At 44.1% G+C, this 24,627-nt stretch overlaps 1 protein-coding gene across 1 annotated transcript; it reads left to right on the top strand.

The window, feature by feature from the left end:
• The first annotated feature begins 1,060 nt into the window (after positions 1 to 1,060).
• ptch2 (patched 2) lies at positions 1,061 to 23,975 on the top strand. The gene is made up of 23 exons (XM_079568942.1): positions 1,061 to 1,634; positions 2,687 to 2,879; positions 10,020 to 10,209; positions 10,297 to 10,366; positions 10,445 to 10,536; positions 11,959 to 12,067; positions 12,386 to 12,472; positions 12,556 to 12,677; positions 13,288 to 13,435; positions 14,292 to 14,423; positions 14,500 to 14,655; positions 14,759 to 14,851; positions 14,922 to 15,047; positions 15,541 to 15,919; positions 15,999 to 16,520; positions 16,953 to 17,095; positions 17,174 to 17,354; positions 17,503 to 17,783; positions 18,861 to 18,998; positions 19,261 to 19,403; positions 21,442 to 21,835; positions 21,922 to 22,408; positions 22,507 to 23,975. The coding sequence occupies exons 1-23, from the start codon at positions 1,482 to 1,484 to the stop codon at positions 22,539 to 22,541; spliced, it is 4,374 nt and encodes a 1,457-aa protein (XP_079425068.1). The 5' UTR covers positions 1,061 to 1,481; the 3' UTR covers positions 22,542 to 23,975.
• Positions 23,976 to 24,627: the final 652 nt, after the last annotated feature.

Below are 24,627 nucleotides of genomic sequence, written 5' to 3'. Positions count from 1 at the left end.
TGAGCACCCCACCGAGACACTTGTGACTTCTTTAGTGGGAGATTAGAAAACAATATGTCTACTGTCTTTCTTTCATTCAGAGTTCTGACGCGGAGCTCTGTCTGAACTTATGAAATCATGCATGGCAGACTGTGGAAACTTTCCAAAAAGTCTGCACAGATAAGGAGCTGTCGCACTGAGGCGGACCTCCTTCAAGGTGTTTGCACTCATGAGCTAACCACTAATATGTCCAAGCTTATTTTTATTGGGCAAAGGGCTTGGGTTTTCTGAGGTGTAAAGAAACCTATCAACCAACTTTTAGAAGCTTCAGGCGACACAGGGTGAAGGACGGTACAGCTGTTAGTTCTACAAGCACTAAGCTGCCTACAGTGCACTGACAGCAAAGCACCAGGACAATCTCCGTCGTACTAGCCAATATAGGCCCAATCTAAATGGGCATGTAAAGAATTGCAATGTTGAATTGCTGCCTTATTGATCTGAAAATGTCATGGGGACCCCCTTATGAATAGTAATTAATTCATTTACAAAGCTAAATACCATTTTAAACTAATAAAAGTAGGCAGATATATCAACATTTCAGGTCATTCAAAATCAAAATTTAAAGATCAGCTTTGGGGGAACTTTTAAGGACCCTTCAGGGGAGGCTGGACCTCACTTTGGGAATCACTGGTAAATAGAAACAACTTTAATGCTGCAATGGTCATGTATGCAAATGGAAAAGTTGAGTTTAGAGGCATGTTCATATTAGGCTATAGGCCATTTACAACAGAGCCTAATAATAAATGGCATGACTTGGGAGATTATAATTGTGACGTCTTGAGGGTGCTTGAGGGGCCCGGTGACTGGGAACACAGCTCAGAGGCTGCAGTGAGCGGCCAGGCAGCCGCATGTGTGTGTGAGCAGAGTTTATTGAAAGAGTTCCTCTCTCCCTCCCCCTCAGCCCCTCCCCTGCTCCAGCCCAGGCAGCGGCAGCCTGGGTGGTCCCCCCTCTCTCTCCACTTTGGTGAGCTGTTGCTTAGCAGCTAATAATAGGCGATGTTTGCAAAGTAATTTGCCTCTTCCTTGGCCAATGGGAGCCGGAGCACTTTTCCATCAAACCTCCCTTTTCAGGATTTGCCGAGAGGCGAACAGATCCAAATGTTACCGCTACGAGATCGGAGCTAGACTTGACACGGACAACTCAGACGCACACCGCTACTACTACAACTTCTACTACGACTTTGCTCGGCTGTCTGCGCGTTGTTTCACACACTACCAGAGCGAATGAAGACGAGAGGATCGATACGGATTTTGGCGCATAATGTTGGGATGGAGTTTCGAGACTTCTTTGGCTCTAAGGAAGACTAGAAAGCGTTCTTCCAACTTGTCGCCGGTGTCGCTGGATGCGACCCCTTTCTATGTTGGATTACTGTTTTTGAACTCACAGCGTTCCTATACGTCGCTTTGCTTTGCCCGAAGTATTACCCCTCAGTCTTTGGACTATGGCCTCGGATCGCGGGGTCCCGGGGGCCAGCGTGTTTGGAGATTTACCCCCGAGTTATACGCGCTCCCAGCAGCAACAACCCACGAGCAGGGAGCTCCTCCGCAGACCCAGCTACTGCCACGCCGCTTTCGCACTTAAACAGATATCAAAGGTGACATGATGCTTATGGTTACACTGTGAGGAGAGCTTTCATTCAGCACTGGTTGTTTGTCTAGTTTTAAAGATTGATCGCCAGAATTGTGAGTGAGGCACATGTGGAAGTGTAGGCTGAAGAGGGAGCTCCGTCTGGGGTCTGAGACCACCGGAGTGAACCACAGCGGAATGTAGGCACTTTCTCTGCGTAAAATCAAAGGACAAACAATATAGACGGACTGAATGGCTGAATCAGAGAGAATCAGCACCAAGTGCTTTCTGATCTCCAAATATTTCACAAAGGTTCAGAGTTTTACTGCTAATGCAACTCTCTCGTGTCGTGCGTGTTTGGGGAATGGTACATAGCTTCAGAAAGCGCACTGGCCCAGGGCTGAGTGTTTGGAAATGTGGTGGGTCCTGTAAAAGGAATTCACTGATTGAGTTTGATCTGACAAAGCATCTTTGGACCGCCCGGATGCTTGGACGTGTTTCAGCGCAGCTCGACAGAAACCACAACACCAGTGCAATATCTTGTGCTGCACTGACATTTGGAGCACAGTTCAGTGCAGCAGTTTTAATACAGTAGTTTGGAGTGGACACCAGACTAGCCACTGACGTTAGGCTACTTCTATCACTACCAAACACACAAGGACCAATACTTTGATTATTTTTGTTGGCTGTTAAGCACATAGTGGAGTAGATAGGACTCACTGCTTTCTAAACTAAGTAAATGCAGAGAAACTGTGTTGGCATTATGACCCTGTTTCTCACAGGCAATGTAGTCAGTTGGAGTAAATGGTCAATCTCTGTCATGAGCAACACACTTTAAACGATGGTCTTTGGACGTATCAATAGAAACAACATTTTACTGCTTGTTCAAAGTTATTGTAACTATTAAAACTAGATTCAAAACGCCTGTGTTTTGTATTGTACAATCATAGACAGATGGTCTGAGCATGTGTGGTATAGCATAGTTGTTACCTTACATTGGTATTATTATCGTCCTAGTCTAAAAGTGCAGGATTGTATGGCAATGCTTAGTTGCTAACACTATCCTTCTCTCTGGTGCAGGGTAAAGCTGTCGGTCAGAAAGCTCCCCTGTGGATCCGTGCCAGGTTCCAGGCTCTCCTCTTCTCGCTGGGATGCCACATCCAGAGGCACTGTGGGAAAGTCCTCTTTATCGGACTCTTAGTATTCGGAGCACTTTCTGTGGGACTCAGGGTGGCAGCGATTGAAACGGACATTGAACAACTATGGGTAGAAGGTGAGTAAAGCGTGTTTTCATTTTATCTGGGACATCTTTTGCTCCTGATGCCAGCAGCATTCTTATCTGTGTAGTGACTGTCTGGAATCATTCTTGCGGTGCTAAAAAGAGTGTGAGTGACAGTCCTACACGGGTGGCCATGTCAGATGTGTGCCATGGGAGGGCACTACGTGTTCAATGAAAGAGTGCAGAGGCCAGATGAAGGATTTATGAGAGCTTGGTTGACCTTGTTTGGCATTGATCTTCTTTGTGCTGTACATTCATTGCACATAAATTCTAGGTAGACGCTGTGGTTACTTTAAAAAAAAAAAGAAGGAAATGCACCTTTGAGAGTAAATTGTGTCTATTTTCGCAACTTTACTCCTTTCTGCTCACGTCTGCTAGTTTGTTAATGAGCAAACACATAAACACTCCTATTTTACGCTGTGTGGTGGCAGCATTTTATTTAGCATTTCATACCAAAATCCATTTAAACCCCCAGGCTTGATCCCCACAGCAGATGGACTGTGTGAATGGTTAGCCATCTTTGAGAACTTTGGCCCCTCCCCCCTTCTCTCACTCTCTCTCTCTCCCTGCCTCTCTCTCTCTCTTGACTCCCTGTGTGGTCCCTAACTATTCTTGGATTCTATTCAACAAGAGGCAAGGCAGGCAAGTAGGCACCACCTCCTTTAAAACCCCCACCTTTTTTTTTTTTACCCCTCTGCTCCACCACTATCACCTCACCAGAAAAAAAAAGTTTACCCACCTGTTTAGCACACTCCCAAAAGCACGATAGCATTTGGCTCACCCATTGCCAGGTATGAGCTCAAAACATGCGGATGAACTGTGAAGATAAAATTAGTTTAAAACAATGTATGTAGAATTTAGGCAAAAAAAAAACTAAAATAATATAGACAACCATTTGCAATTTTATTCACATGTTGTCCGACTATTATTCAAGGATTCCTGAGTGACCTTTTCTCATCTTAGACGAGATGTTTCTATGTTTGATTGCCAGTTGTTTTGCACTAAGATTGAGAGAGCCGAGCGGACATGGGGTGGCAGTTGGGGGGGACCCGGCAAAAAAAGAAAAAGGAATGCTGTGCCTTTAAGGGGCCGTGGCCGTGTTTCTAAAGTTTCTGCCTGCCTTGTTTTCACCAATAGCCCATTGACAAAGCTGCTAGGGCCTCAATGGAAAGTAAAGTGGTTTGGTAACAAGGCGAGGTTAGTTCTCCCCTCAGCCTCTATCTTATGCAGAATAGCATGCACCGATGCACATAAGCTAGGCAGCAGGCGTGGGGAATAGACCTACAGAAATGTGCAAACGTTTTTTTGTGAGGTGTGGCAAATACTGTTTACTAAGGCTTCATAGAAAACAGAATTCGTTTTTGTGGAAAAGGTCTGCAATGTATTTGTTTGTGGGCAAATTAAAGTGCCTTTTCATGGACCAAAAATTCACCGAGATGGTTATAGTAGAGTCATTAAGTCGAATATTGGACCAGTTTTTGTTACAGTTTTTTTTCTTTTGTGCAAGACAGATTTTTTGCATGTATCCTGTAAACAAACCTTCACACCGAACCCGTGAAGAATAAACAGGTGAAAACTTAGCCGGCATATGTTTCCTTTCCAATATAAGCCCCACTTCAGTCATTCACACTGTCCACACTTGTCATCTTTGACACCTGGTGCAAGCCATTTGTCCACCCGCCTGTATTTCCTGACTCCGTGCCCTGCTGTCTCCCTGTGTTTATGTTCCTTTACCTGGCTGTTTCCTTGCACTGTTAAGTCGCGCCGCAAAAGACTCCCTATGAGATCAGAATAGGATGTCAATAGTCGGGCTGCATAAGTAATTGCATGCAATCAAGTTGAATACGCAATTTCAATGTTTACAATTAACGAATAACAATTAATTAGGCTTTGCCACATCATTTGCAAACAGCTAAATATCCTGTCTCCATAGGGTCTACAGTATTTAGAGCTTGTCATGTTAATGCGCCTGGAAATCGTACGACCAAGTGTATGGAGTGTTACAACTTTTTTTTTTTTACAACATTTTAGATTTTTTCCGTAATTGTGTCATCAACATACTAACCTGTTCACTTTGATCATCCCTTATTATTGCACAATAACAAAATGATTTTAGCAGATAAGTAAGAGGGCATGCAGCTATTGTGGGTTCACCTGCGCAGGTGAGGATTAAAGAACAGAATCTGTGTGTTTAGTCTGACATGAGGATTAGGATGTACCTCTGACTAGTACCATCGCAACTGAAAGAATATAGGACATGTCATCAAAGACCAGCTTAAGTTACTGTTCTGTCCAGTATGTTATCATTCATATGTATTTTTTTAGTAATCTTGAAGTTGTAGAAGACAGAGTATTGAATTTTTGACTTCATTCGCATTAGTAAAGTAATTCCAAGAAAAAATATGAATATAATAACTTGATAGTGTAATTGGTTTGTGTGTATTGAACCACTTTGATTATTTTTTCCGCTTTTACGAGTCTATATGTCTGTATAAGTTTTGAGCAACTTTGCATTGTTTTGGAGCTTAGAAAAGGCTCGTAAAACGAGGTGCAGGAAGAAGAAGAGGATGAAGCGAGACATTGGGGGTTGGGACAGGAACAGGCTGGAAAGTTTACTGCAAGCTGACACTTAACTAAACTGCTGTTTTTTTTCTATAAGTAAAAAAACAACAACTTTCTCATGCCCCAAAGGATGAAGCAGTTAGTGAATTCTTTTGACTTTTACAGGCAGAGAGGAAGCTACCTAAGCATGACATTCACAGTGGGGTAATTGTCTAAATAGTCAAAGCTTTTTAGAGAAAGTTCCGGACAGAATGGCGTTGAGGTGAAAGTGCTGGTGTTTATTCTTACGTTAACTAAACTCATCCTTTCTTGGCAGAGTTTAGGTGAAGCATGACAGACGTGTACACACACTCAAGCTGTCTAAATATGAGAGCAGGGAGACCGTGCTTATGTGGATAGCAGGCTCACCACATGTGCCATAAAAAAGGCCATGTAAAAAGAGGACTGTAAAGGGGAGCGCAGGACCATACACAGTCACATAGCGTGAATGTTTACAATCTACAGCGGCCCGCAATGAAATCAGACAGGACCTTCAGCAGATGGGGAAAAGTTGAGAAACGCCTTGATTAGAACAGAGAAAGGAACAAAAACGTGGCTGAGTTTTTGCCAATAAGCATATGCTCATGTGGGCAGTTTCTGTGCGGCACAGCAGGTAAATGCTATAATTCATGTGAGCGCACACAGCAGCCCAGTTCAGACAGAGAAAGGCAGCTCTATGAGGCATTATTGGAGGTGAATAGTGCACAGTGGTGCCCCAGCTAGATAAATAAACTCCCCGTGCTCAGGGCCCAAGACCTCACTGGTAGAGAGAACAAACAAGACCAGAGTCAACCTGGGTCACCTCCAAATGTTTATCTCACCCCCTCTCCACCATCCCTTAGTCCAAGTCCTGCTCCTTACATCCCTTCTTCCCCCAATGCACATCCTTCAACAGTTCGAGCCAGGCCACCCCCAGCAAATAAACACACGCATGCAGCCAGTACAGTGCAGATGACAACCAGGACACTCTGGCATCCACAGGCACAGGAAGCATGTAGTATTATACAGTTCCACCTATCATGAAAGTAAATGTGCCTTACTTTGGAACATGATGTGACGGCATCTGTAGTACAGGAGTAGCGCTTTTTAAGACACACTATTGTAATAGAAACTGGGAAACAGAAAACCTTCATCAATATAGTGGGGCAGTCTTTCTTCTCTCAGCCAAGTCCAACCTTTTCTGTGCACGGAATAAAGCAACACCAGTCACCTCAGAGTCTGCCCCATTTGCCACTGTCTTTACACCATCAAAGTATAAAAGTGTAGGGACAGAGAGATAGAGAGAGACTGAACATTTTCTTGGTACTTGGGAGGGAAAAAAGAAATGGTTCTTGGGCTCAATAAATTCATTTCTCATGTGAAAGAGACCAGCAACGTGGAAAAATTTTGCCTTTCAGTCAGGGATGAATGTATGTTTCAACCACACATTAAGCAGTATTAGCGGTCAGTGGAGTGTCTAATGTGACTATTTTTCACAGTGGCCAACACTGCCCATGATTAGCATAATTAGCAGAGGCAAGCCTATACATATGGAAATACAAAGTGCCTAAATGCCAACCCTGGTGGAAATTTATGTGTGGTGGCTAGCACCACTGGCACATCTGAATAGAGTGTAAGCAACACTGATTTTTCATCTTGTTTATCAAGATGTACTTTATTGTTTTAAGTGTGAACTCAGGATGGCCATGTTTTGATGGCAGGAATCATTTGTAAATGTTCACAATGTGGCTATATCACACAAAACTAGACTAGTTTCATGGCAATACAGTGATACAGTGTGCACAATGTGTACAATGTGTTCTATAGGTAAGGCAGAAGTGCCAGCTTCTGTTGTGTGCCTCCAACCTCACCCTCCCACAGCCCGCTCGCCCATTGTCTTAGACGCTGGGAAAGTTTTGGTCCATTTGCTTTTGTTGAAAAAAAGAAACTCTCCTTTATTTTATACTACTGTTTGTTGGGAAACTTCTGAAAGAAGTTGAGCTGAATGACAAAAGCCTGTGCATTGAGTGCTGTGGACTGTATGAAGCAGCGCCCATCTGCTGGGGCAGCTCTGAGGCTGAGCCCTGGATTGACATTGGCACAGGGTAGGACTATGGTCCCGACAGTCTGATTCTCAGGTTGCAGACAACCCTAGGTGTGAATGTGCCACAAACATAATTAAACATAATAATTCATTCATTTTACTAAAATGTTTGACACATGAAAGAAAATGTCAGGCCACAAGATGACAAATCTTTCCAGTTCTAGCATCTTATAAGCTGGTAAGGGCATACTTGTCACTTGCAGCTCTTGTCATTTCGAGTCTTCCTCCAGATCAGCGTGGGGTCTTTCAGTGGCCCCCTAATCCAGCTAATCTACCACACTGAACTTTGAAGGTGGCCCGTCCTGACCTAGTATGGCCTGAATCAAGAGAAAACCACTAAAGCTCAAAAGAATCTCAATCAAATCTTTAACATCACATCTTAAATCAGACATGTTTTCCAACCTAGTGTTTTTCAGATATTTTGCATTTTTGAGATACAATGAATCAGGGCTTTTGTTGTGACACTTAGCCACTACACTACGCCACATAACACATTAAACTACACCATGGCTTGTCATTCTCAATATTGTTCATGTTTTTCACGTTCTTTCCCTTTCTTGCAGTACAGGAAGTTATATTTTGCTCACTGTTTGTCTAATATTTTGCAACATTACTCATGTAGTAAAATCACCAACCGCTGCAGTATTAAATTCTGTTTTCCACACTAAAAGGCGCTTTCTTCTCAGTGGTGGGAAAAAATTCCGGGAACTGTCTCTTTAAGGCTGTGACTGTAGAATGCAAGTACTCGCACAGAGGTTAGTAGGGATGAGAGAGAGTGAGAAAAGGGAGGACAAACTTGGATAGCAAAATGAATTTAGATCAAAACTCATAAGGCAAGGAGTAGCGGGCGGCACAAAGTGAGAGCAGAAGCAGGGAGCTTGGAGCTATGTGTCTGGGGCCGGACCAGGGTTGAAGGGGAAGGCGAGAAAGAGGAGAGAGGGAGCAGCCTGGGTGGTCCAGATGGGAGGAACGAGACACAAATAGCTATAATTTACTTCAGGAGGCCTGTAATTACAGAGCCAGAGTCTCTCCGAGCCACCCAATTCCTGTTGGGATCAAAACCCCACACTGCAGAGGTTAACATACGAAATGTCAAAAAAGGTTTTAACAGATGTCAGAAGAAGTCCTCCAAAGGAAAAGAGGAAGGGCTTTCCATTTTCTTGTAGGATTTTTTGATTAGAAACCTGCGACAGGAACCCGAGTGGAGTCGTGGGGAGCTCGTCCGGATTCGAAACTTGTTCATTGTTAGTGTATTTGACAGTGTGAGCAAAGAGAGTCGAGTTCCCCTTGGAGAATAAGTGCGAACAACCATTCACATAAATCCCAACAACTAATGCACATTGGACTGCTGTTTCTGTGCCGTTTGCTCTTTTGCCATATCTTCTTTGGCCAGCACAACAAAGCCTAGGCCAATTATACTGCAGTGATTTATAACATAAACCCACGCCATTTATGCTGGCTTGGGAGAGGCACAAAGAGAACTCCCCGTCTTGTGACCTTCACAAGCAAAACATCTACAAAGATCATGCTTAATGATTTGAGGGGTATTTTTTTTCCTGAGCCAAACGTCAGGAAAAAAATTAAATCCAAATAAATGAGGTGACCTGATATAGGCAGACCCTGCGTAGATAATTAAAGCCTTGAAAGTGAAGCTAGAAATATTGGACTGCATCTCTGACGCCCACATTCTAACCTGATCTCACACTTTTTAGCGGCGTAGGCTGAATAGTTTGTTTTTTCTTTTCTCCCCATCAATTATAGGAGCCTGCTCAGGGCTGGGGGAGGTGCGCACATGGACAGAAAGAGGGAAAGAAATTATCAGAAAGACAGCCGAGCGTAGAAGTAGATATGCTTCCGTAGTATACGGGTGTCTTGGGGTTAGAATTAAGAAGTTTTCAAAGTTGCTGCTTGTACCCCTCCCTTTCTGAACTGGGTTGTCATGTAGTGGAGGAGCAAGAGGGGGCAGACGGGCCCTCTGTGATCCAGCGCGGCATGTTTTATGTCCAATTGGCACAGGCACAGATCCCCCCGGCTGGCAAACTCTTTTCAGGGCAACCTCCTGTAATTAGGGGGCTGGAGTCTACAGCACAGCACAACATAGCTCTCAATCTTTCTTTACCCCACTATCTATCTCTATACATTCGTATTCAGCATACAAAACTTTGCTCTTGACTGAAGTGCTAAAGACATTTTGGGGCATCAGGAGGCTGGTTATTCTAACTAACAGGGCACATCTGTTTGGCAGAGAGAACCAATGAGAATCTGTGTTACTCATTTCTCTTGGCCAGACGTGGGTCTGTGTGAAGTGCCTTCAAAACCAACACTGGCGAGGGCCAAGGGCGTAGCTCCTTATGAATGTGTGTGTTCTTGTAAAAGTGTGTGGATATGAACAAAGAAGTACAAAGATCAGAATGTATCTCCTAATGCCATTAGTGTTTGTTGTGTTTCAGCTGGCAGCCGCGTGAGTCAGGAGCTGCGATACACCAGGGAGAAGCAAGGGGAGGAGTCTGTCTTCACCTCACAGATGCTCATACAGACCCCCAAAGAAGAGGGCACTAATATCCTCACACAGGAGGCTCTGCTGGTTCATATGGAAGCCGCCCTGTCCGCCAGTAAAGTCCAGGTGTCACTGTTTGGAAAGTAAGTGTGCTTCTAATACTGGGACACCTATTGATGGGATACCTATTGGAGTGCTGACATGCTTAACATTCACATGTTCTTGTACAGATCATGGGATCTTAATAAAATATGCTACAAATCAGGAGTTCCTATCATTGAGAATGTTATGATTGAAAGGGTAAGTTTATAACATGGATTTACATTGGTGTTTACATTGGAGCAATATAAAACCAACTTTTCTCTTTTCTGACACCAGATGATTGACAAACTCTTTCCCTGCATGATAATCACCCCACTGGACTGTTTTTGGGAAGGGGCCAAACTACAGGGAGGCTCCGCCTATTTGCCGTAAGTCCTGCTTTAGTTCACATTTAGCAGAAAGCTGCTTGGCTGTGGGCACCAATGGAGACATACAGTTATAGTGTCAGGGGCTGCAGTGACAGACAGCGGCCCGGCTCAGTAATAGAGTTCTTTGGGACCCAGAGAGCGTTTGTAGGAGGGAGAGATGGCTGGGTGGTGGGTTGGTAGAGCAGAGGGGGTGGTGGCGGTGGTGGCAAGGGAGCCCTTTGGGTCAGACAATGGTAAGCATTCTTTCAGTTTACGAGTGAGTGTCCATCAGTGCAGGGGCCCTAGAGGAGGAGGGGGGGTGGGGTTGGGGGGGCAGCTTTGTCCGCTCACGGCTAACACTCAGCATTCTCATGGTAATGCCCCGGGCTCCCAGCTCCCAAGTTGTCCAACAAATAAAATGGGCAGTATTCAAGCTTCAAGTCCCTAGAGAAAGACAGAGAGAAGCTACAAGATGGTTAACAGTGTAGTCTGGGCGCTTTTGGACCACTTTCCCCCTCTTTTGGTTGGACAAAGTTCTTTGAGAAATTGAGTCACTCAAAGATGTTTTTTTTTTACCTCCTGAGAAGTGATCTTTCAATTGACTCGCTCATTTATATAGTTTAGATCACAGCAGATGTTTCTCTACAAACAAACAATTTATTTATGTTTATAACAAGAAGAGACATTGGTATGCTGCATGACAAGCCAGCACATTGAGAAACAAATCCAAGTTTCCCATACTTCAGTCTCCTAGTTGGCCTGTGTAAGAGCAGGGTGACAGAGAAAGGGCTCGAGGGGCTTTTGATGGCTCACACGTTCTAAGACGAGTCTTCAGCATCTGTTCTGATTTATTAAGTACTTATTATCACAGCAAGTGCTAGTGTGGATCCACTGCAAAATGCAATTAATGTGAATGTATTGAGGTGAAGGAGAGGGTGCGAAATATGAGGGTGCAGAGAACAATACGATAAAACAAAAAAGGATCTAGTTCACTCAAAGTAGCTTGCAAAAGAGTGTGTCTTTAGAGTGTAAGGAGAAAGGACACTGGTATGTGGCGGTATGTATTCTCTGCTCAGTGTGGTCCTTTGCACTAGTTTTAGTTCTAAAGCCACAGCAATACGGGGACAGGTTTCTTCCAAAGTCTTTTTTTAACCTACACACACCTTTGCGATGCACTCCCACCCGGTGCCCAGTTCCCTTCTTATCAAGATGTTGGAGAGGCAGAGGTAATCGTTATGACTTAGTGTAAGACATTGAGGAGGGGGTGCAACTGTGCCTTTTCCCTGTGCATTGTGGCAGCGTGAAACAGGATAATAAACGCTATTTTACCCTGTAACTGCCACTCGCCTCATGCACTTGAACCAATTGAAAGCATTCTTTGGTTTGCAATTGAATATACTTTGGGTTCTATGCTCATTAAAAGTGTGCCTCTCCTCTCTCCAGGGGAATGCCAGATATCCAGTGGATGAATCTGGACCCGGTCAAACTCATGGAGGAGCTAAGCCAGTTCACATCACTGGAAGGCTTTAAGGAGATGCTGGACAAAGCACAGGTAGGTTTGTTTGTACTAGAGCTGCACAATATTAGACTACAATATTTGTGATGACGATATACCATTTCAATACAGTGTGTTGCATTCAATTTGAAACCCATTTTTTAGTTGCCATGCATTTTGGTTGAAGGCTGTATTAGCAAAACATGTAAATCTCAGTCAGATGAATGACCGCAGTGATTTTACACATCGTGGCTTCTTGCATTATGGATATTGTGTCACGTAACTCTGCAACAACAATGTGCGATGACAGCTTGGATGGCTACTTTAATGTCGACATAAAATGTATTCCTAAGAAACACTACCTCTGCTTCACAGGTGGGCCATGCATACATGAACAGGCCTTGTCTAGACCCCTCAGACCCCGACTGCCCTCTTAGTGCACCCAATAAGGAGCTCGGAGAGGTAAGTTGAAATTAAGCTGTACTGAATATTGTGTTTTCAAGTGGAAATGGTTAACTTTTTTTTCCTCTCCCCCTTTTTTTCAGAGCCCTGACATTGCTGGGCGTCTCCAGGGTGGTTGCCATGGTTTCAGCAGGAAGTTCATGCACTGGCAGGAGGAGCTGATCCTGGGGGGGCGGGTCAAGAACAGCCAGGACACTCTTTTAAGGTGTGTGTGCAAGTCTTGGCTTTGTCCGCTTAGCTTTGTATGGTGCTGAATAATGTCGCAAAATAAATATGTTAGATTGTGCATGATTATTGTAGGCCCTTGTGACAAACACAGAGGAAAAGCGAAAGACTGTTCAAGTATTAATACAGGTCTATAGCAGGACTATTCCAGGTCAAAGCATTGGCTAAACCAGCAATTTGAGAACCACCAGCCATTGTCAGAAAAACAAATAGGGTGACAGTATTGGTCAGAATCCCACAGACTTTTAAATGAAGGCAGATATCCACTTGTATCCGCAGAGAGCCACACGTTACGTTCAACTTCGAGATATGATTTATGACAGTTTCCTCAAATTTGAGCTCAGTGTGGCTGTGCCAAGAAAACCCGAGGACATCTGGGATCACAGTCTAGACAGACAGTAGGAGAGATAACACCTGCTTTAAGCTGTTTACACTGGCACACGCACCGGCAGCCTGACAAATTGTGGAATAAAATGGCACCTGTAGCCATTCGCGAAAACGTAACAACTTCCCATTTGTTTTGCGTGTTTCAGGAGATGAAGCTCACACACAGGGATTAAAGCAAACCCGTTTTTTTTTTTGCTTTACAGTGCTGAGGCTCTCCAAACCATGTTCCTACTGATGAGTTCTAAGCAACTGTATGAGCACTTCAAGGACGACTATGAGATACATGACATCAACTGGAATGAAGAAAAAGCCACTGCCATCCTGGAGAGCTGGCAACGGAAATTTGTTGAAGTGAGTGCATTGATTTTAATGGGCTTAATAGAAAATGGACATAGCGTTTTGCCAAACGAGGGATTGAGTTGTGAGTGGAAATTCTAGTTCCTACATTTTCTATTTGCATGCACACATTTAAAAGCTGAATTCCATCAGTCCTCAGCTGCCTTGTAAAGCCAATCACAGGGCACTCCAGGGCACTAGGTGTATACTATTTATATCTGTGTGTATGTGTGTGTGTCTATGTGTGTGTGTGTGTGTGTGTGTGTATGTGTGTGTATGCGTGTGTGTGTGTGTGTGTGCGTGTGCGTGTTTGTGTGTGTGTGGTAGGCCAATCATTTCTCACTGTCAGAGACCTAGTTATAGGAACAAGCTGTTGCCCTGATAGTTGACACCCACCACAGCGCTAGCAAGGAGGGGAGGCTGGCCATCAACATGTGGACGAGTAGAAGTGGGGGGTTACACAACTCAAAATTGACAAAGACACCCAGCCGCTTGTTGTTTTTTTTAAGACACATTAAAAGAGCAAGTACAGATGTGTGCCAGAGATTGGCGGTGATGACTAACCGCTCACAGGTAGAGGAGCTTTTGGGGAGCGTTGGTCAATTTGTGCCACAGAGCACAGGGGAGAGAGAAGCCCCCTCCAAAGCCATCCGATCCTATCCATTTTCACCTTTGACCTCACAACCTCTGGCATCTGTGCTCATTACTCCTCAGTTGTCATACTCGCACACATGCTAGCGCGCACACACGCACATTTCAAAGGAGCTGTTAAAATATGGGTTTCTCACTAAGGAATCACTGGCAACCCAATATGTTGTCGGGATCTAGTTTTTGTTTATTTTTGTAAAAGTTATTTATGCTGATTTCCTAGGTGGCCCACGAGAGTATCGCATCCAACTCCAGCCAGTCCATCCATGCTTTCTCCACTACCACCCTCAACGACATCATGAAATCTTTTTCCGACGTCAGCGTCATCAGGGTTGCTGGTGGATACCTCCTAATGGTCAGCATACTTTGCTTTCATTTAAAATGATACTAAAGGTTTGTGCTTACTCATATATGTGTGTTTTAATTTGTAGTTGGCCTATGCCTGTGTGACCATGCTGAGGTGGGACTGTGCAAAGTCTCAGGGTGCCGTGGGGCTTGCTGGTGTACTTCTGGTAGCTCTGTCGGTGGCTGCCGGATTGGGTCTATGTTCTTTGCTGGGCCTGTCCTTCAATGCTGCAACTACACAGGTAAAACATTTAAATATTTGAAAACCATGTATTTTTTATTCATTTTTTTCATATATTTTATTCATATTCTTACATTTTGTAATTTTAAATTTTTCTGCCACAGGTGCTCCCCTTCCTGGCATTAGGCATTGGTGCAGACGACATGTTTCTGTTGGCCCACTCTTTTACAGAAACTGGCTCTAACATTCCCTTTAAGGTATGCCTTTAAGACCCTTTGAGTGCATTATCTTTTTGTTTTCTTCTCTAAATGTGTTTTTGCTTCCCAGGAAAGGACAGGAGACTGCTTGCGCCGTACAGGCACCAGCGTGGCTCTGACTTCCATCAACAACATGATTGCATTCTTCATGGCTGCCCTCGTGCCCATCCCTGCACTTCGGGCGTTCTCATTGCAGGTATGTTTTGCATATAATCTTCAAAGACGTCAGCACAATTGCCCACCACGGAGTCTGGGGCTGCTTTGAAAATGAATAGGATGACTTAAAGGAAGTGACATTTATTCCGACTCTTTGTTCCCACTTTTATTGCCACCGCACCTACAGGGCTATTCCTGTGTGCGTGCTTCCCTGTGTGTATTTTATTGTGGACTAATCTAAGAAAGAGACAGGCTACAAAAGAAGACAAAAAGAGGGTAGAGGAGTGCATAGTATATCATTGGACATCGAAGTGGTTTGCTCTGATCTGTGACTGTAACTGTGGGTGGTCTGACAAACACACAAGCCTGTCCTTGACATACACACAGTGGAAACCGCGAGCTAGTTAGATTGTCAGCTTGGGAGGCTGGGGTGAGTTGGAATCCAATGGCAGTGTTGAGGGATTTGCACTGACTTGCAACAAATGTACTGTATAGCATTTTTTTTTACATCAAACATTTATATGTTCCCACAGGCAGCAGTTGTGGTTGTGTTCAACTTTGCCATGGTGCTGCTCATCTTCCCTGCAATCCTGAGCTTGGACCTCCACCGAAGAGAGGACAAGCGGTTGGATGTCCTGTGCTGCCTGTACAGCCCCTGCTCTGATCGGGTCATTCACCTCTCCCCTCATGAGCTGTCAGATGCCCCGGAGCAGTCTCACGCTTCTACCGCTTCTCCAAACCACCAATATGCCACAGGGTCGACTATCACCACAAGCACCCAGATCACTACCACCGTGCAAGCTTTTACACAGTGTGACGCAGCGGGACAGCACATTGTCACCATACTCCCACCCACATCTCAGATATCCACAAGCCCATCTGTTATTATCTGCAATAACTCTCAAGCACAAGGTATGGGAAGCTCAGTGTGTTTGTGGATGCACCAACTTCTGTCCGTATTTAAGTTGTTTTATCTCATTCTATTTTATAGCTACGACGCCAACACCAACTAATAACGTGACGGACCCCTTCGGATCTCAACTCTTCACCCCCACGTCCAGCTCTACGCGGGATCTCCTGGCCCAAGTAGAAGACTCCAAATCGGGGAAAAAGTGTGTTCCTCTGCCTTTCTTGGATTGGAATCTGTCAAGCTTTGCCAGGGACAAATATGCCCCTCTGCTGTTGAAGCCCAAGAGCAAAGCTATTGTGGTGGTCCTTTTTCTTGGACTGCTTGGACTAAGCCTTTATGGGACCACCATGGTGCACGATGGACTATACCTAACAGACATTGTGCCACGAGACACTAAGGAGTATGACTTTATTGACGCGCAGTTCAAGTACTTCTCTTTTTACAATATGTACTTGGTGACGAGGGATGGATTCGATTATGCCCGATCACAGAGACTACTCATTCAGATTCACAATGCATTCAACTCAGTCAAATATGTGGTTCGAGACAGCAACAACAAGCTACCCCGCATGTGGGTGCACTACTTCCAAGACTGGCTAAGAGGTAAGAACTAAATGTTTTGATCAAGAAACATTTCTTTTATCTCTAGAGTCTTTCATCGCTATTGAAAGACTCAACAATGATTATTCTAGCTATTGGCACATGGACATGAGTGTGTAAGGGTGAGAATTTGTGAAGGGTGAGTGAAAGTTCAGTGGTGCCATTCACCTGGGCTTTGGGGTGGTGCCGTAGACTTTAGGTAGGTTGGGGGTCACAGGTTATCTTTGTGAAAGTTCCCCAGGCTAGAAGTTGTCATGGCCGGTCAGAAGGAAGTAACAGCCAACAGGTCAATCAGAACCAGCTGGGCGCGAAATGAGATGAAACAAAAGCAAACTTGATATTTGACTAATTCATCATCGCTTTCTATGTTCTAGTCAAAATAAAGTCTATTTTTTTATGAATGACAGAGTCTTACAAGTGTGTTTTACCTCACAGGGCTTCAGGCTGCATTTGATGCAGACTGGCAGTCAGGCAGGATTACAGCCGACAGCTATCGCAACGGCACAGAGGATGGAGCCCTGGCCTACAAACTTCTAATCCAAACAGGCTCCAAGAAAGAGCCATTTAACTACAGCCAGGTATGTGTGTATCAAAGGTTTATCTATGTGTTAAGTCATTGGCTTATTCTGACCAGCTTGAAACATTTTTGTTTATAGCTCACTTCTCGTCGGCTGGTGGACTCGGAGGGTCTCATCCCACCCGAGGTCTTTTACATTTACCTGACAGTCTGGGTCAGCAACGATCCTTTGGGCTATGCTGCGTCCCAGGCCAACTTTTATCCACATCCAAGAGAGTGGATCCACGACAAGTACGACACTACCGGAGAGAATCTGCGTAGTAAGTATCTCTTCGGAAAACAAATTACTTTGGCCTTAAGCAGCCTTAACTGAAAACGCATGTCTAATTTCGCTTTGCCAGGCACTGTAAAGGCAAATTTTATGGCATTTAGAGTATGAACCTCCTTGTTTTCTCTCTCCTTTTCCAGTTCCAGCAGCAGAGCCTCTGGAGTTTGCCCAGTTCCCATTTTACCTGAACGGTCTCCGACAGGCCAGTGATTTTGTGGAGGCCATCGAGAGTGTGCGGGGCATTTGTGACGAGTTCAGCCGCAAGGGTGTGTTCAACTACCCAAATGGCTACCCCTTCCTGTTCTGGGAGCAGTACATTGGGCTTAGACACTGGTTCCTTCTGTCAATCAGCGTCGTCCTGGCTTGCACTTTCCTGGTCTGTGCCATTCTCCTGCTCAACCCTTGGACCGCTGGCATCATTGTAAGTCCACTTTTACTTCTATACGCTCATTTTCGTCAACAATATCATTAGTACCTAGCAGCCTTCGTCTCACTTTCTCCCCTCAGCACAGCTCAATAATTCTGTCTAGGGGGCCCCCTTTTTCTCTGTGGAGGGCCAGTCCGCTCGCACACACAAATACAAGGACCTTTGTCATTCTAATGCAGGCTGGGTCGGCCATAGAAAGAGAAATGCAAAGGAACGAAGGAAAGGCTTTGCTCTCCTGAAGCCTCTACCTCCAACTCCCTCTGCAGCTTTTGTCACATGGAAGAGGACAGAACAGATCTGCCCAGTTGCGACCTTGGCCTACTCAACCCATCCATCAGGGATATATGCATGTGTGTGAGGGAAAGTCTAAAAAGCATTCACACACAAGCTGGTGGGACCGCTGCTAGCTACCTCAGGGCCCCCACATAGACCAATGTAAAGTGAAGCACAACAACAGGCCCGCTTCCAATTGGAATGTGTTTGATTTAAGCTGCTAGAGGAAATCTTTTGAAACAGAATGCGATCAAAAGAGGTAGCGACTTTGTATCTTTGCTACACCAGAAATAAGGCTTCATGTAGCGTGTATGTGAGGTAGCTATAAACCAACTTTTTGTTTTGAATGAGATTGCACCCTGGTGTGAGAGCCCCTGCTGTGATCAAAAGCTCAAATTAGCAGGCTGGCTGTTGTTGTTTGTGTTGTGGCTTACCCTTACATTTTACACTCTAGGTGTTAAAAAAAGGGAAGGGAAGCTGGCTTGGTGCATTTTGGTGGGAAAAAAGTATAATCTATGCAGTGTTTTAGACCTTTTAAGGCTGTTTTTGTTCACTTGTTTTACTTATGGAAAAGAGGGAAAAAAGCAGTAGAGGGAGAAGAGCGTGGTATTAGCCCGAGGGTGTGTAATCCGAAGCCGCGTGGTCAGGATCCTCTGCAGTGGGTCAAAGATTGTGTGGGGTGAACAGAAAAGATGGCTGCCACATTACATACATGCAGTCTCCAAGCCCATAAACCAAATTCTTTTTCAGATTGAACATTTTGATTTACAATGTTTCCTTTGCATCTCTTTCTGTCAGGTGTTTATTCTGGCCATGATGACAGTGGAGTTGTTTGGAATTATGGGATTGATCGGCATCAAGCTGAGCGCCATCCCAGTGGTTATCCTCATTGCTTCAGTTGGCATCGGCGTGGAGTTCACGGTTCACATCGCACTGGTAGGTCTCCAAATTATTTTTTATGATTCAGTTTTGCTTTCTTATAATAACACCTGGAATGCTCCCTACAAATCTAAATTGAAATGGAAATGCGTGAGCTTAAAGAATTACCGGGAGGTTTAGGCATCACACTGGAAGGATTTTACTCACAAAGTGCTACAAAACCAGAAATTCCAAAAGGGTGCCAGTTAAAGCCCACAAGTGTAAGTTTTGTGTGATCAGCAAGCTCTCCAGCTCATTCCGTGTGCTGCCTCCACCACAGGGCTTCCTGACGGCGATTGGCAACAGGAACAAACGCTCAGCTGTGGCTTTGGAGCACATGTTCGCCCCGGTGGTCGATGGGGCCATCTCTACACTGTTGGGTGTTCTAATGCTGGCAGGATCCGAATTCGACTTCATTATGAGGTAAGATGCTGGATAGATTTTCAATGCACGTACTATATGTTCATGTAGATGGCACATTCACTCTCTTCTTCACTGCCCATATGTCAACTTCAGAAGACCTTTGTTTTTGTTTAGCGCCATAGCTTCTGCTGCTTGTTGGTGTGTGGTGCCAGTTGTCTAGTCTCACTTTTGCTTTGTGGGGGGTCAGGGGACCATGCAGGTGGAAATTTTATACCCCTATTTATGCTCGTGCACACATTGACAAACATGCATCTGGCTCTGTCACTCTGTGCACACATGCATCTGCTGTCTCCTTAACCTCGGAGCACAACAAATGGGGAAAACATCAAGGGTGTGTAGCAGCTGCTCGTAAACATGGAAGTGTTCTGCTACCCACTGGGTGGTGTCTCTCGCTCTTATTCACCCCGTCTACTTCTACACATGGGGGAATGTGTAAAAATTCCTATCATTCATTTAGGCTTTCTTCATGTTTGAAAGAAAAAAATGAGTCTAAATTTGAACTGGTCAGCCCTGACGATCGGCCCACCAACAGACATGTCTCCCCAGGCTGAATGTGTGAACAGAATGAATATGTGTGCTTTCTACCAATGTTTCATGGTCAGAGTGGAAAAAAGGCAAAAAGCTTGATGTTTTTCAGATGAATGTGGTCGCGGCCTAAAAACCCAAACCACAACCTTGATCTCACTGCCTGCAGCAGGCCTTCATGACTCCAAAAGTACAGTTTTCCATACAGAAACAGAAGCAAAGGGTGATGCCATCTGGCTGGCATTGGATTTTATTACTATGTCTTAATATTGAGATACAATCAATAGGTGTTGATTTTGGCCTTTTGTGTGGAGAGACACTGGGTCATCTCTGTTGGAGGTCCTGTTTAGCCTTCGCTGAAGCAGGTGAAAGGGGTAAGCCAGAGCTGGAGAGCAGGGGAGCAGCATAAATATACTGTCGTAAACATCTCCTGGCCTTGTAATGCACTGAATAAACAGCGGCACTAACTCCAAGTCCGCTCTTTCTTTGCTCACTCATACACACTTTCAGCATGAGGGACACAAATGTGCGGACAAATACGCACATATGTAGAGACATGTAAACACTGGCTTTCTCACACGCATACACACATGGCTCCCCAGACCCTTGCTACAAATGGAAAAGATTACATTTTATATAAACAACAGAATTCCTAACAGTGAGGCGCTGTTGGAGGTCCCTATGAGTCCTGATTCGTGGCTGTACTAGACGTATGTGTTGTTGTAGAAAATCAATGATAAAGTTTGACTTATGTTGAGCTTGTGTTTGAAGGCAGTTTCAATAGATTGGGCACGCAAATTCAATGTCTGTGTGGGGTTGAAAGACAGTTGTGGTTAGAGCAAAGACATTGGTGAAGGCAATGAAATTACGCCCAGCAGTGAAAATGATAAGCGTTTTTCCTGAACATTGCCCTTTGTCATGTTAAGTAGTGGCAAGAGTTGTTTCAGTGAACAGAGGCACCATTCCACAACACTTTTACAGCTATTATCCTTGTCCATTTTGGCTTATTTTCCTTCTTTTTTTTCTCCTTTAACTCTTTAAGTCTGGCCAGCGGTTAGCATTGCACTGTCTCTCTCGTTCTGCTTTCTGTTAGCGTTTAAGTGGAGTCCTCTAATTTTCATGGGGAGCTCTTTCTTGTGGCTCTGCCTCCACCCGTGGCCTCCTCAGAGCTCCACTGAGATGCATGCACACACAGTCCAATGCAGAGCACGAGAAGGTTGTGTAACTGCAGCAAAGCCATCAAAGCATGTTTTAGTTGGACTGAGTTGGAAATCAGATTTGCCCCTCACTCCTTGACTATGGAACACCGGGTTTTCCCTTACTTCCTCCACTCTGCTACTTCACTTCCTCATATGCCACAATTATGTATGTTTTGTAGCCTTAGCTTCTATAGCTCTACTAGTATGTCTTGAAGAAGATCATGTAGATTTTGCAGGATCGCAGTGATGCTAACAGAAAGTTAGCAAAAGTGAATTATAGGCTAACTTAACCAAATTTTATTTATTTTTTGTAGGTATTTCTTTGCTGTGCTGGCAATCCTCACTGTTCTGGGCATACTGAATGGTTTGGTACTGCTGCCTGTGCTCCTGTCTCTGATGGGCCCACCAGCTGAGGTCAGCCCTGTGGACAACTCCAGCCGGCTGCCTTCTCCAGAACCCTCCATGCCTCCTCCAATGGCCCACCATGGCTACTACACAGGTCACCACAACCCCAGGACGTCCCACCCACCAGCCTTCTCCGAATCCTCAGACTCAGAGTACTACTCGGAAGTGACCACCTCCTCTGGCAATGAAGATGACTATAAGTACTGTGAAAGGAGTGCATACTTAGCATCTCATGCTAATGCACCCCCTGCATCACACATCTTGCTGGAAGCTAGCACAAATCCCAGCTTTCCAAAGCTCACGGTATGTTGGATACCTACAGCTCAAAATGTACTAGATAAAATAATTTTGTCAAAATGTAAATCTAACCTAATGTTGCCTTGTTACAGGTGGTGAAGCCTTTCAAAGAAAACACAACAGCAAGGGTAAAGCCATCACAAACTCATGGGTCCCAGGTTACATGCTGGGATGGAGACAAACGAACCAGCCTGCCTTTACCCGGCGACAGGCCGTTCTACCCTGGGAGGACTTGTCAAAGCGGCCCCAGGCATCAGGGCAGCAGAGGACCTCAGCCTAACAGGACTAAAGGGCCTGCCCCTGCCCTACCAACAGCACAGGGTGCACAGGGACCTGTTACCATGGTGACAGCAACTGCTTCTGTCACCGTGGCTGTGCACCCGACTTTACCGGGAGCAGCGTATCAGGGCTACATGCATGAAGGTTTTGACACAGACAGCGAGTTGGACTGTTTTGAGGCTGCTAAAAGGACTTTCAGTGACAAAACAAACTTTTCTTCATGTAAGAGGGACTCTCTGGAGCTCCAGGACTTAGAAGTAACACAGAACATGACCGAGCATCAGCAAGGCAAGACACATGGTGAGCACCCTACTGTATTTAAAATAATCATTGTTCATTGCATAGCTGTTCTGTCAAGATACCATTTTCTAACCAAAGTTTTCATTATCTGTTTGTAGGTGACTTGAGGATCCAAGCGTCCAAAGATTGCTAGACTCCTCTCCCTTGTCTCGCCTGGTCTATTTGAATTTCAAACCTGTTGCTGCTTCACTGAGCACCATGTCACCTCTCTGGCCCTGCACCTTGACAGCTCTGTATATAGTCTTCACAAAAGCAAGGAGAGGATCTATTTCAAGGACAAATGCATTGTTTTAATAATTATATAATTTTATATATATATTTGAATACTAAAAAGAGGGAAGCTATTTAAAAAAAACAGAGTACTGTATAACATGGGTAAACTCTTGTGGAAGATGTAAAAGATTATTTGTTTGTGGACACTTGTGTTTTTGCCCCTACATTGTACAGAATAAGATGTGTTATATGTAAAAAGTGTTCACAGATAAGGTTATTAAGATATTAGACTATTGAACATACATGGTCAGTGTTTTATCTTTATTTGTATTTTCTTTTTTGCTGCTACACTTCAAGAATAATTTTAAGTGATTTGCCTTAAAAATGCAGTATCTCCTCCCCCCCATCAAGTCACATTTTTGGCGACCATTGTGCCTATGTTACTCAAAGCTCAGTATTTTGTGTATTGTCTCCGCCATGGACTAGATAGATAACCCCATTGTAAATACTCATTCATTGTGTTGTCTCGTGTCTTCTGCTGTTTGAAACTACTTGAAAGAGCTGTGCTGAGGTACTTTTTCTGCAGTTTTTGTAAGCTCAACTAATAAGCTGGGTTCACCTCTGTCACATTTTGTGCAACAGTCGTGTGCTTCATGTTCTATTTTTTCAAAAGGGAATTTTTCAATCCAATGCAAAGGGAGTTGTAGCATAATTCATCAGTGTGTTGTGTTTATTTTGGGTCCATACGTCTGCATTGCATTACATTGATCAGTATTGGTCTCATCACTGCCAGGTGAAAAATGCAGGGAAAACTCGTGTCATTTATTGAAGTGGCAGCTTTGTGTAAAGTGTAGAGTAGCTACTGTGCAGTTGTGAATAAAAAAGAAACAGCAAAGCATCATTCACATTATCTAACCATAGACAGCTATAATAGAATTGTTGGGGGAGCGGGAGTTCTGCATTGGTTTGTACATTATTTCAAAAATGTTAATGTCATGCCATATAAATTATTTATATAAAAAATTTATTTTTGTAGTTTGTACAGATGTTAGTATCTAGACTGAAGTTCTATTTTTAAAGAGTAAATATATATTATATATAAATATATCTATTTGTTGCAGAGTATTGTTTTGTTTGCATTTTGAGATGGGGCAATGGTGAGGAGACCTAAGCAACACTTTAGAGCAGAAGTTTTTTAGGAGGAGCAGAGGAGTGTTTGGAGATTCCTCTTTCTTTTGTGTAACTGAAAATGTTCTTGTCCATGTCTGAAACACTGTGACTTCTGAAAACTATGCTTAAGTTTGTGACTGTTCCTCACCTACTATAGAAACTAAACTAACAAAATAAATTTAATGATAAAAGTGATTCTGTTGTCTTGGACGGTTCATTGGTCTCATAAGCCCACTGTCTGTAATGTCTGAACTTAATATACACAATTAACTTAGGGCAAGTATAAAACATGAACACATAATGTGCATAAATACTGCCATTATCTATAGATCTTACAGACTTTGTGCAATGCAACTGTATAGTATGTGTGTGAAATACTGTATAATAGGAATCCTGTCTGACCTGGAGATCTCCTGGGATGATGGGCTTCCTGGATGGTTGTTGTGACTGGTTACAAATTGCCTCACAATGAAGCTGTGCGGCACATTCTTCAAGGCTTGGGCACAAAGTGAAGTGCACGTATCCGCGGTCGGCCCACCTGTGTAGATGAAAGGTAGATGCTGTAAATTCCTCGCCTTCCCACAACAGCCCCTCGTTTGTTAGGAGCAGCGGAGTGTCCCTGTCCAAATCTGATACCTCCAGTCATGCAATTGCAACCACTAAACCAAGTTTGGACAGTTACTCAGACAGAATAATGCAATACAGTAGTTTATCAATCATTTAGCTTCTATGTAAATCCTGTAAGAACCTTAACAAAAAACTTACCTTACTTTATGTGTACATGCTATATACAATATGAATTGCACAATATATAGAACTAAACAATTGTATTGGTT

The sequence above is a fragment of the Gobius niger genome (assembly GCF_951799975.1).
Source record: "Gobius niger genome assembly, chromosome: 13".
In the NCBI taxonomy this organism is placed as follows: Eukaryota; Metazoa; Chordata; class Actinopteri; order Gobiiformes; family Gobiidae; genus Gobius; species Gobius niger.
The sequence above is the reverse complement of the archived record's forward strand: the minus strand, read 5'-3'. Positions and strand labels throughout refer to the sequence as shown.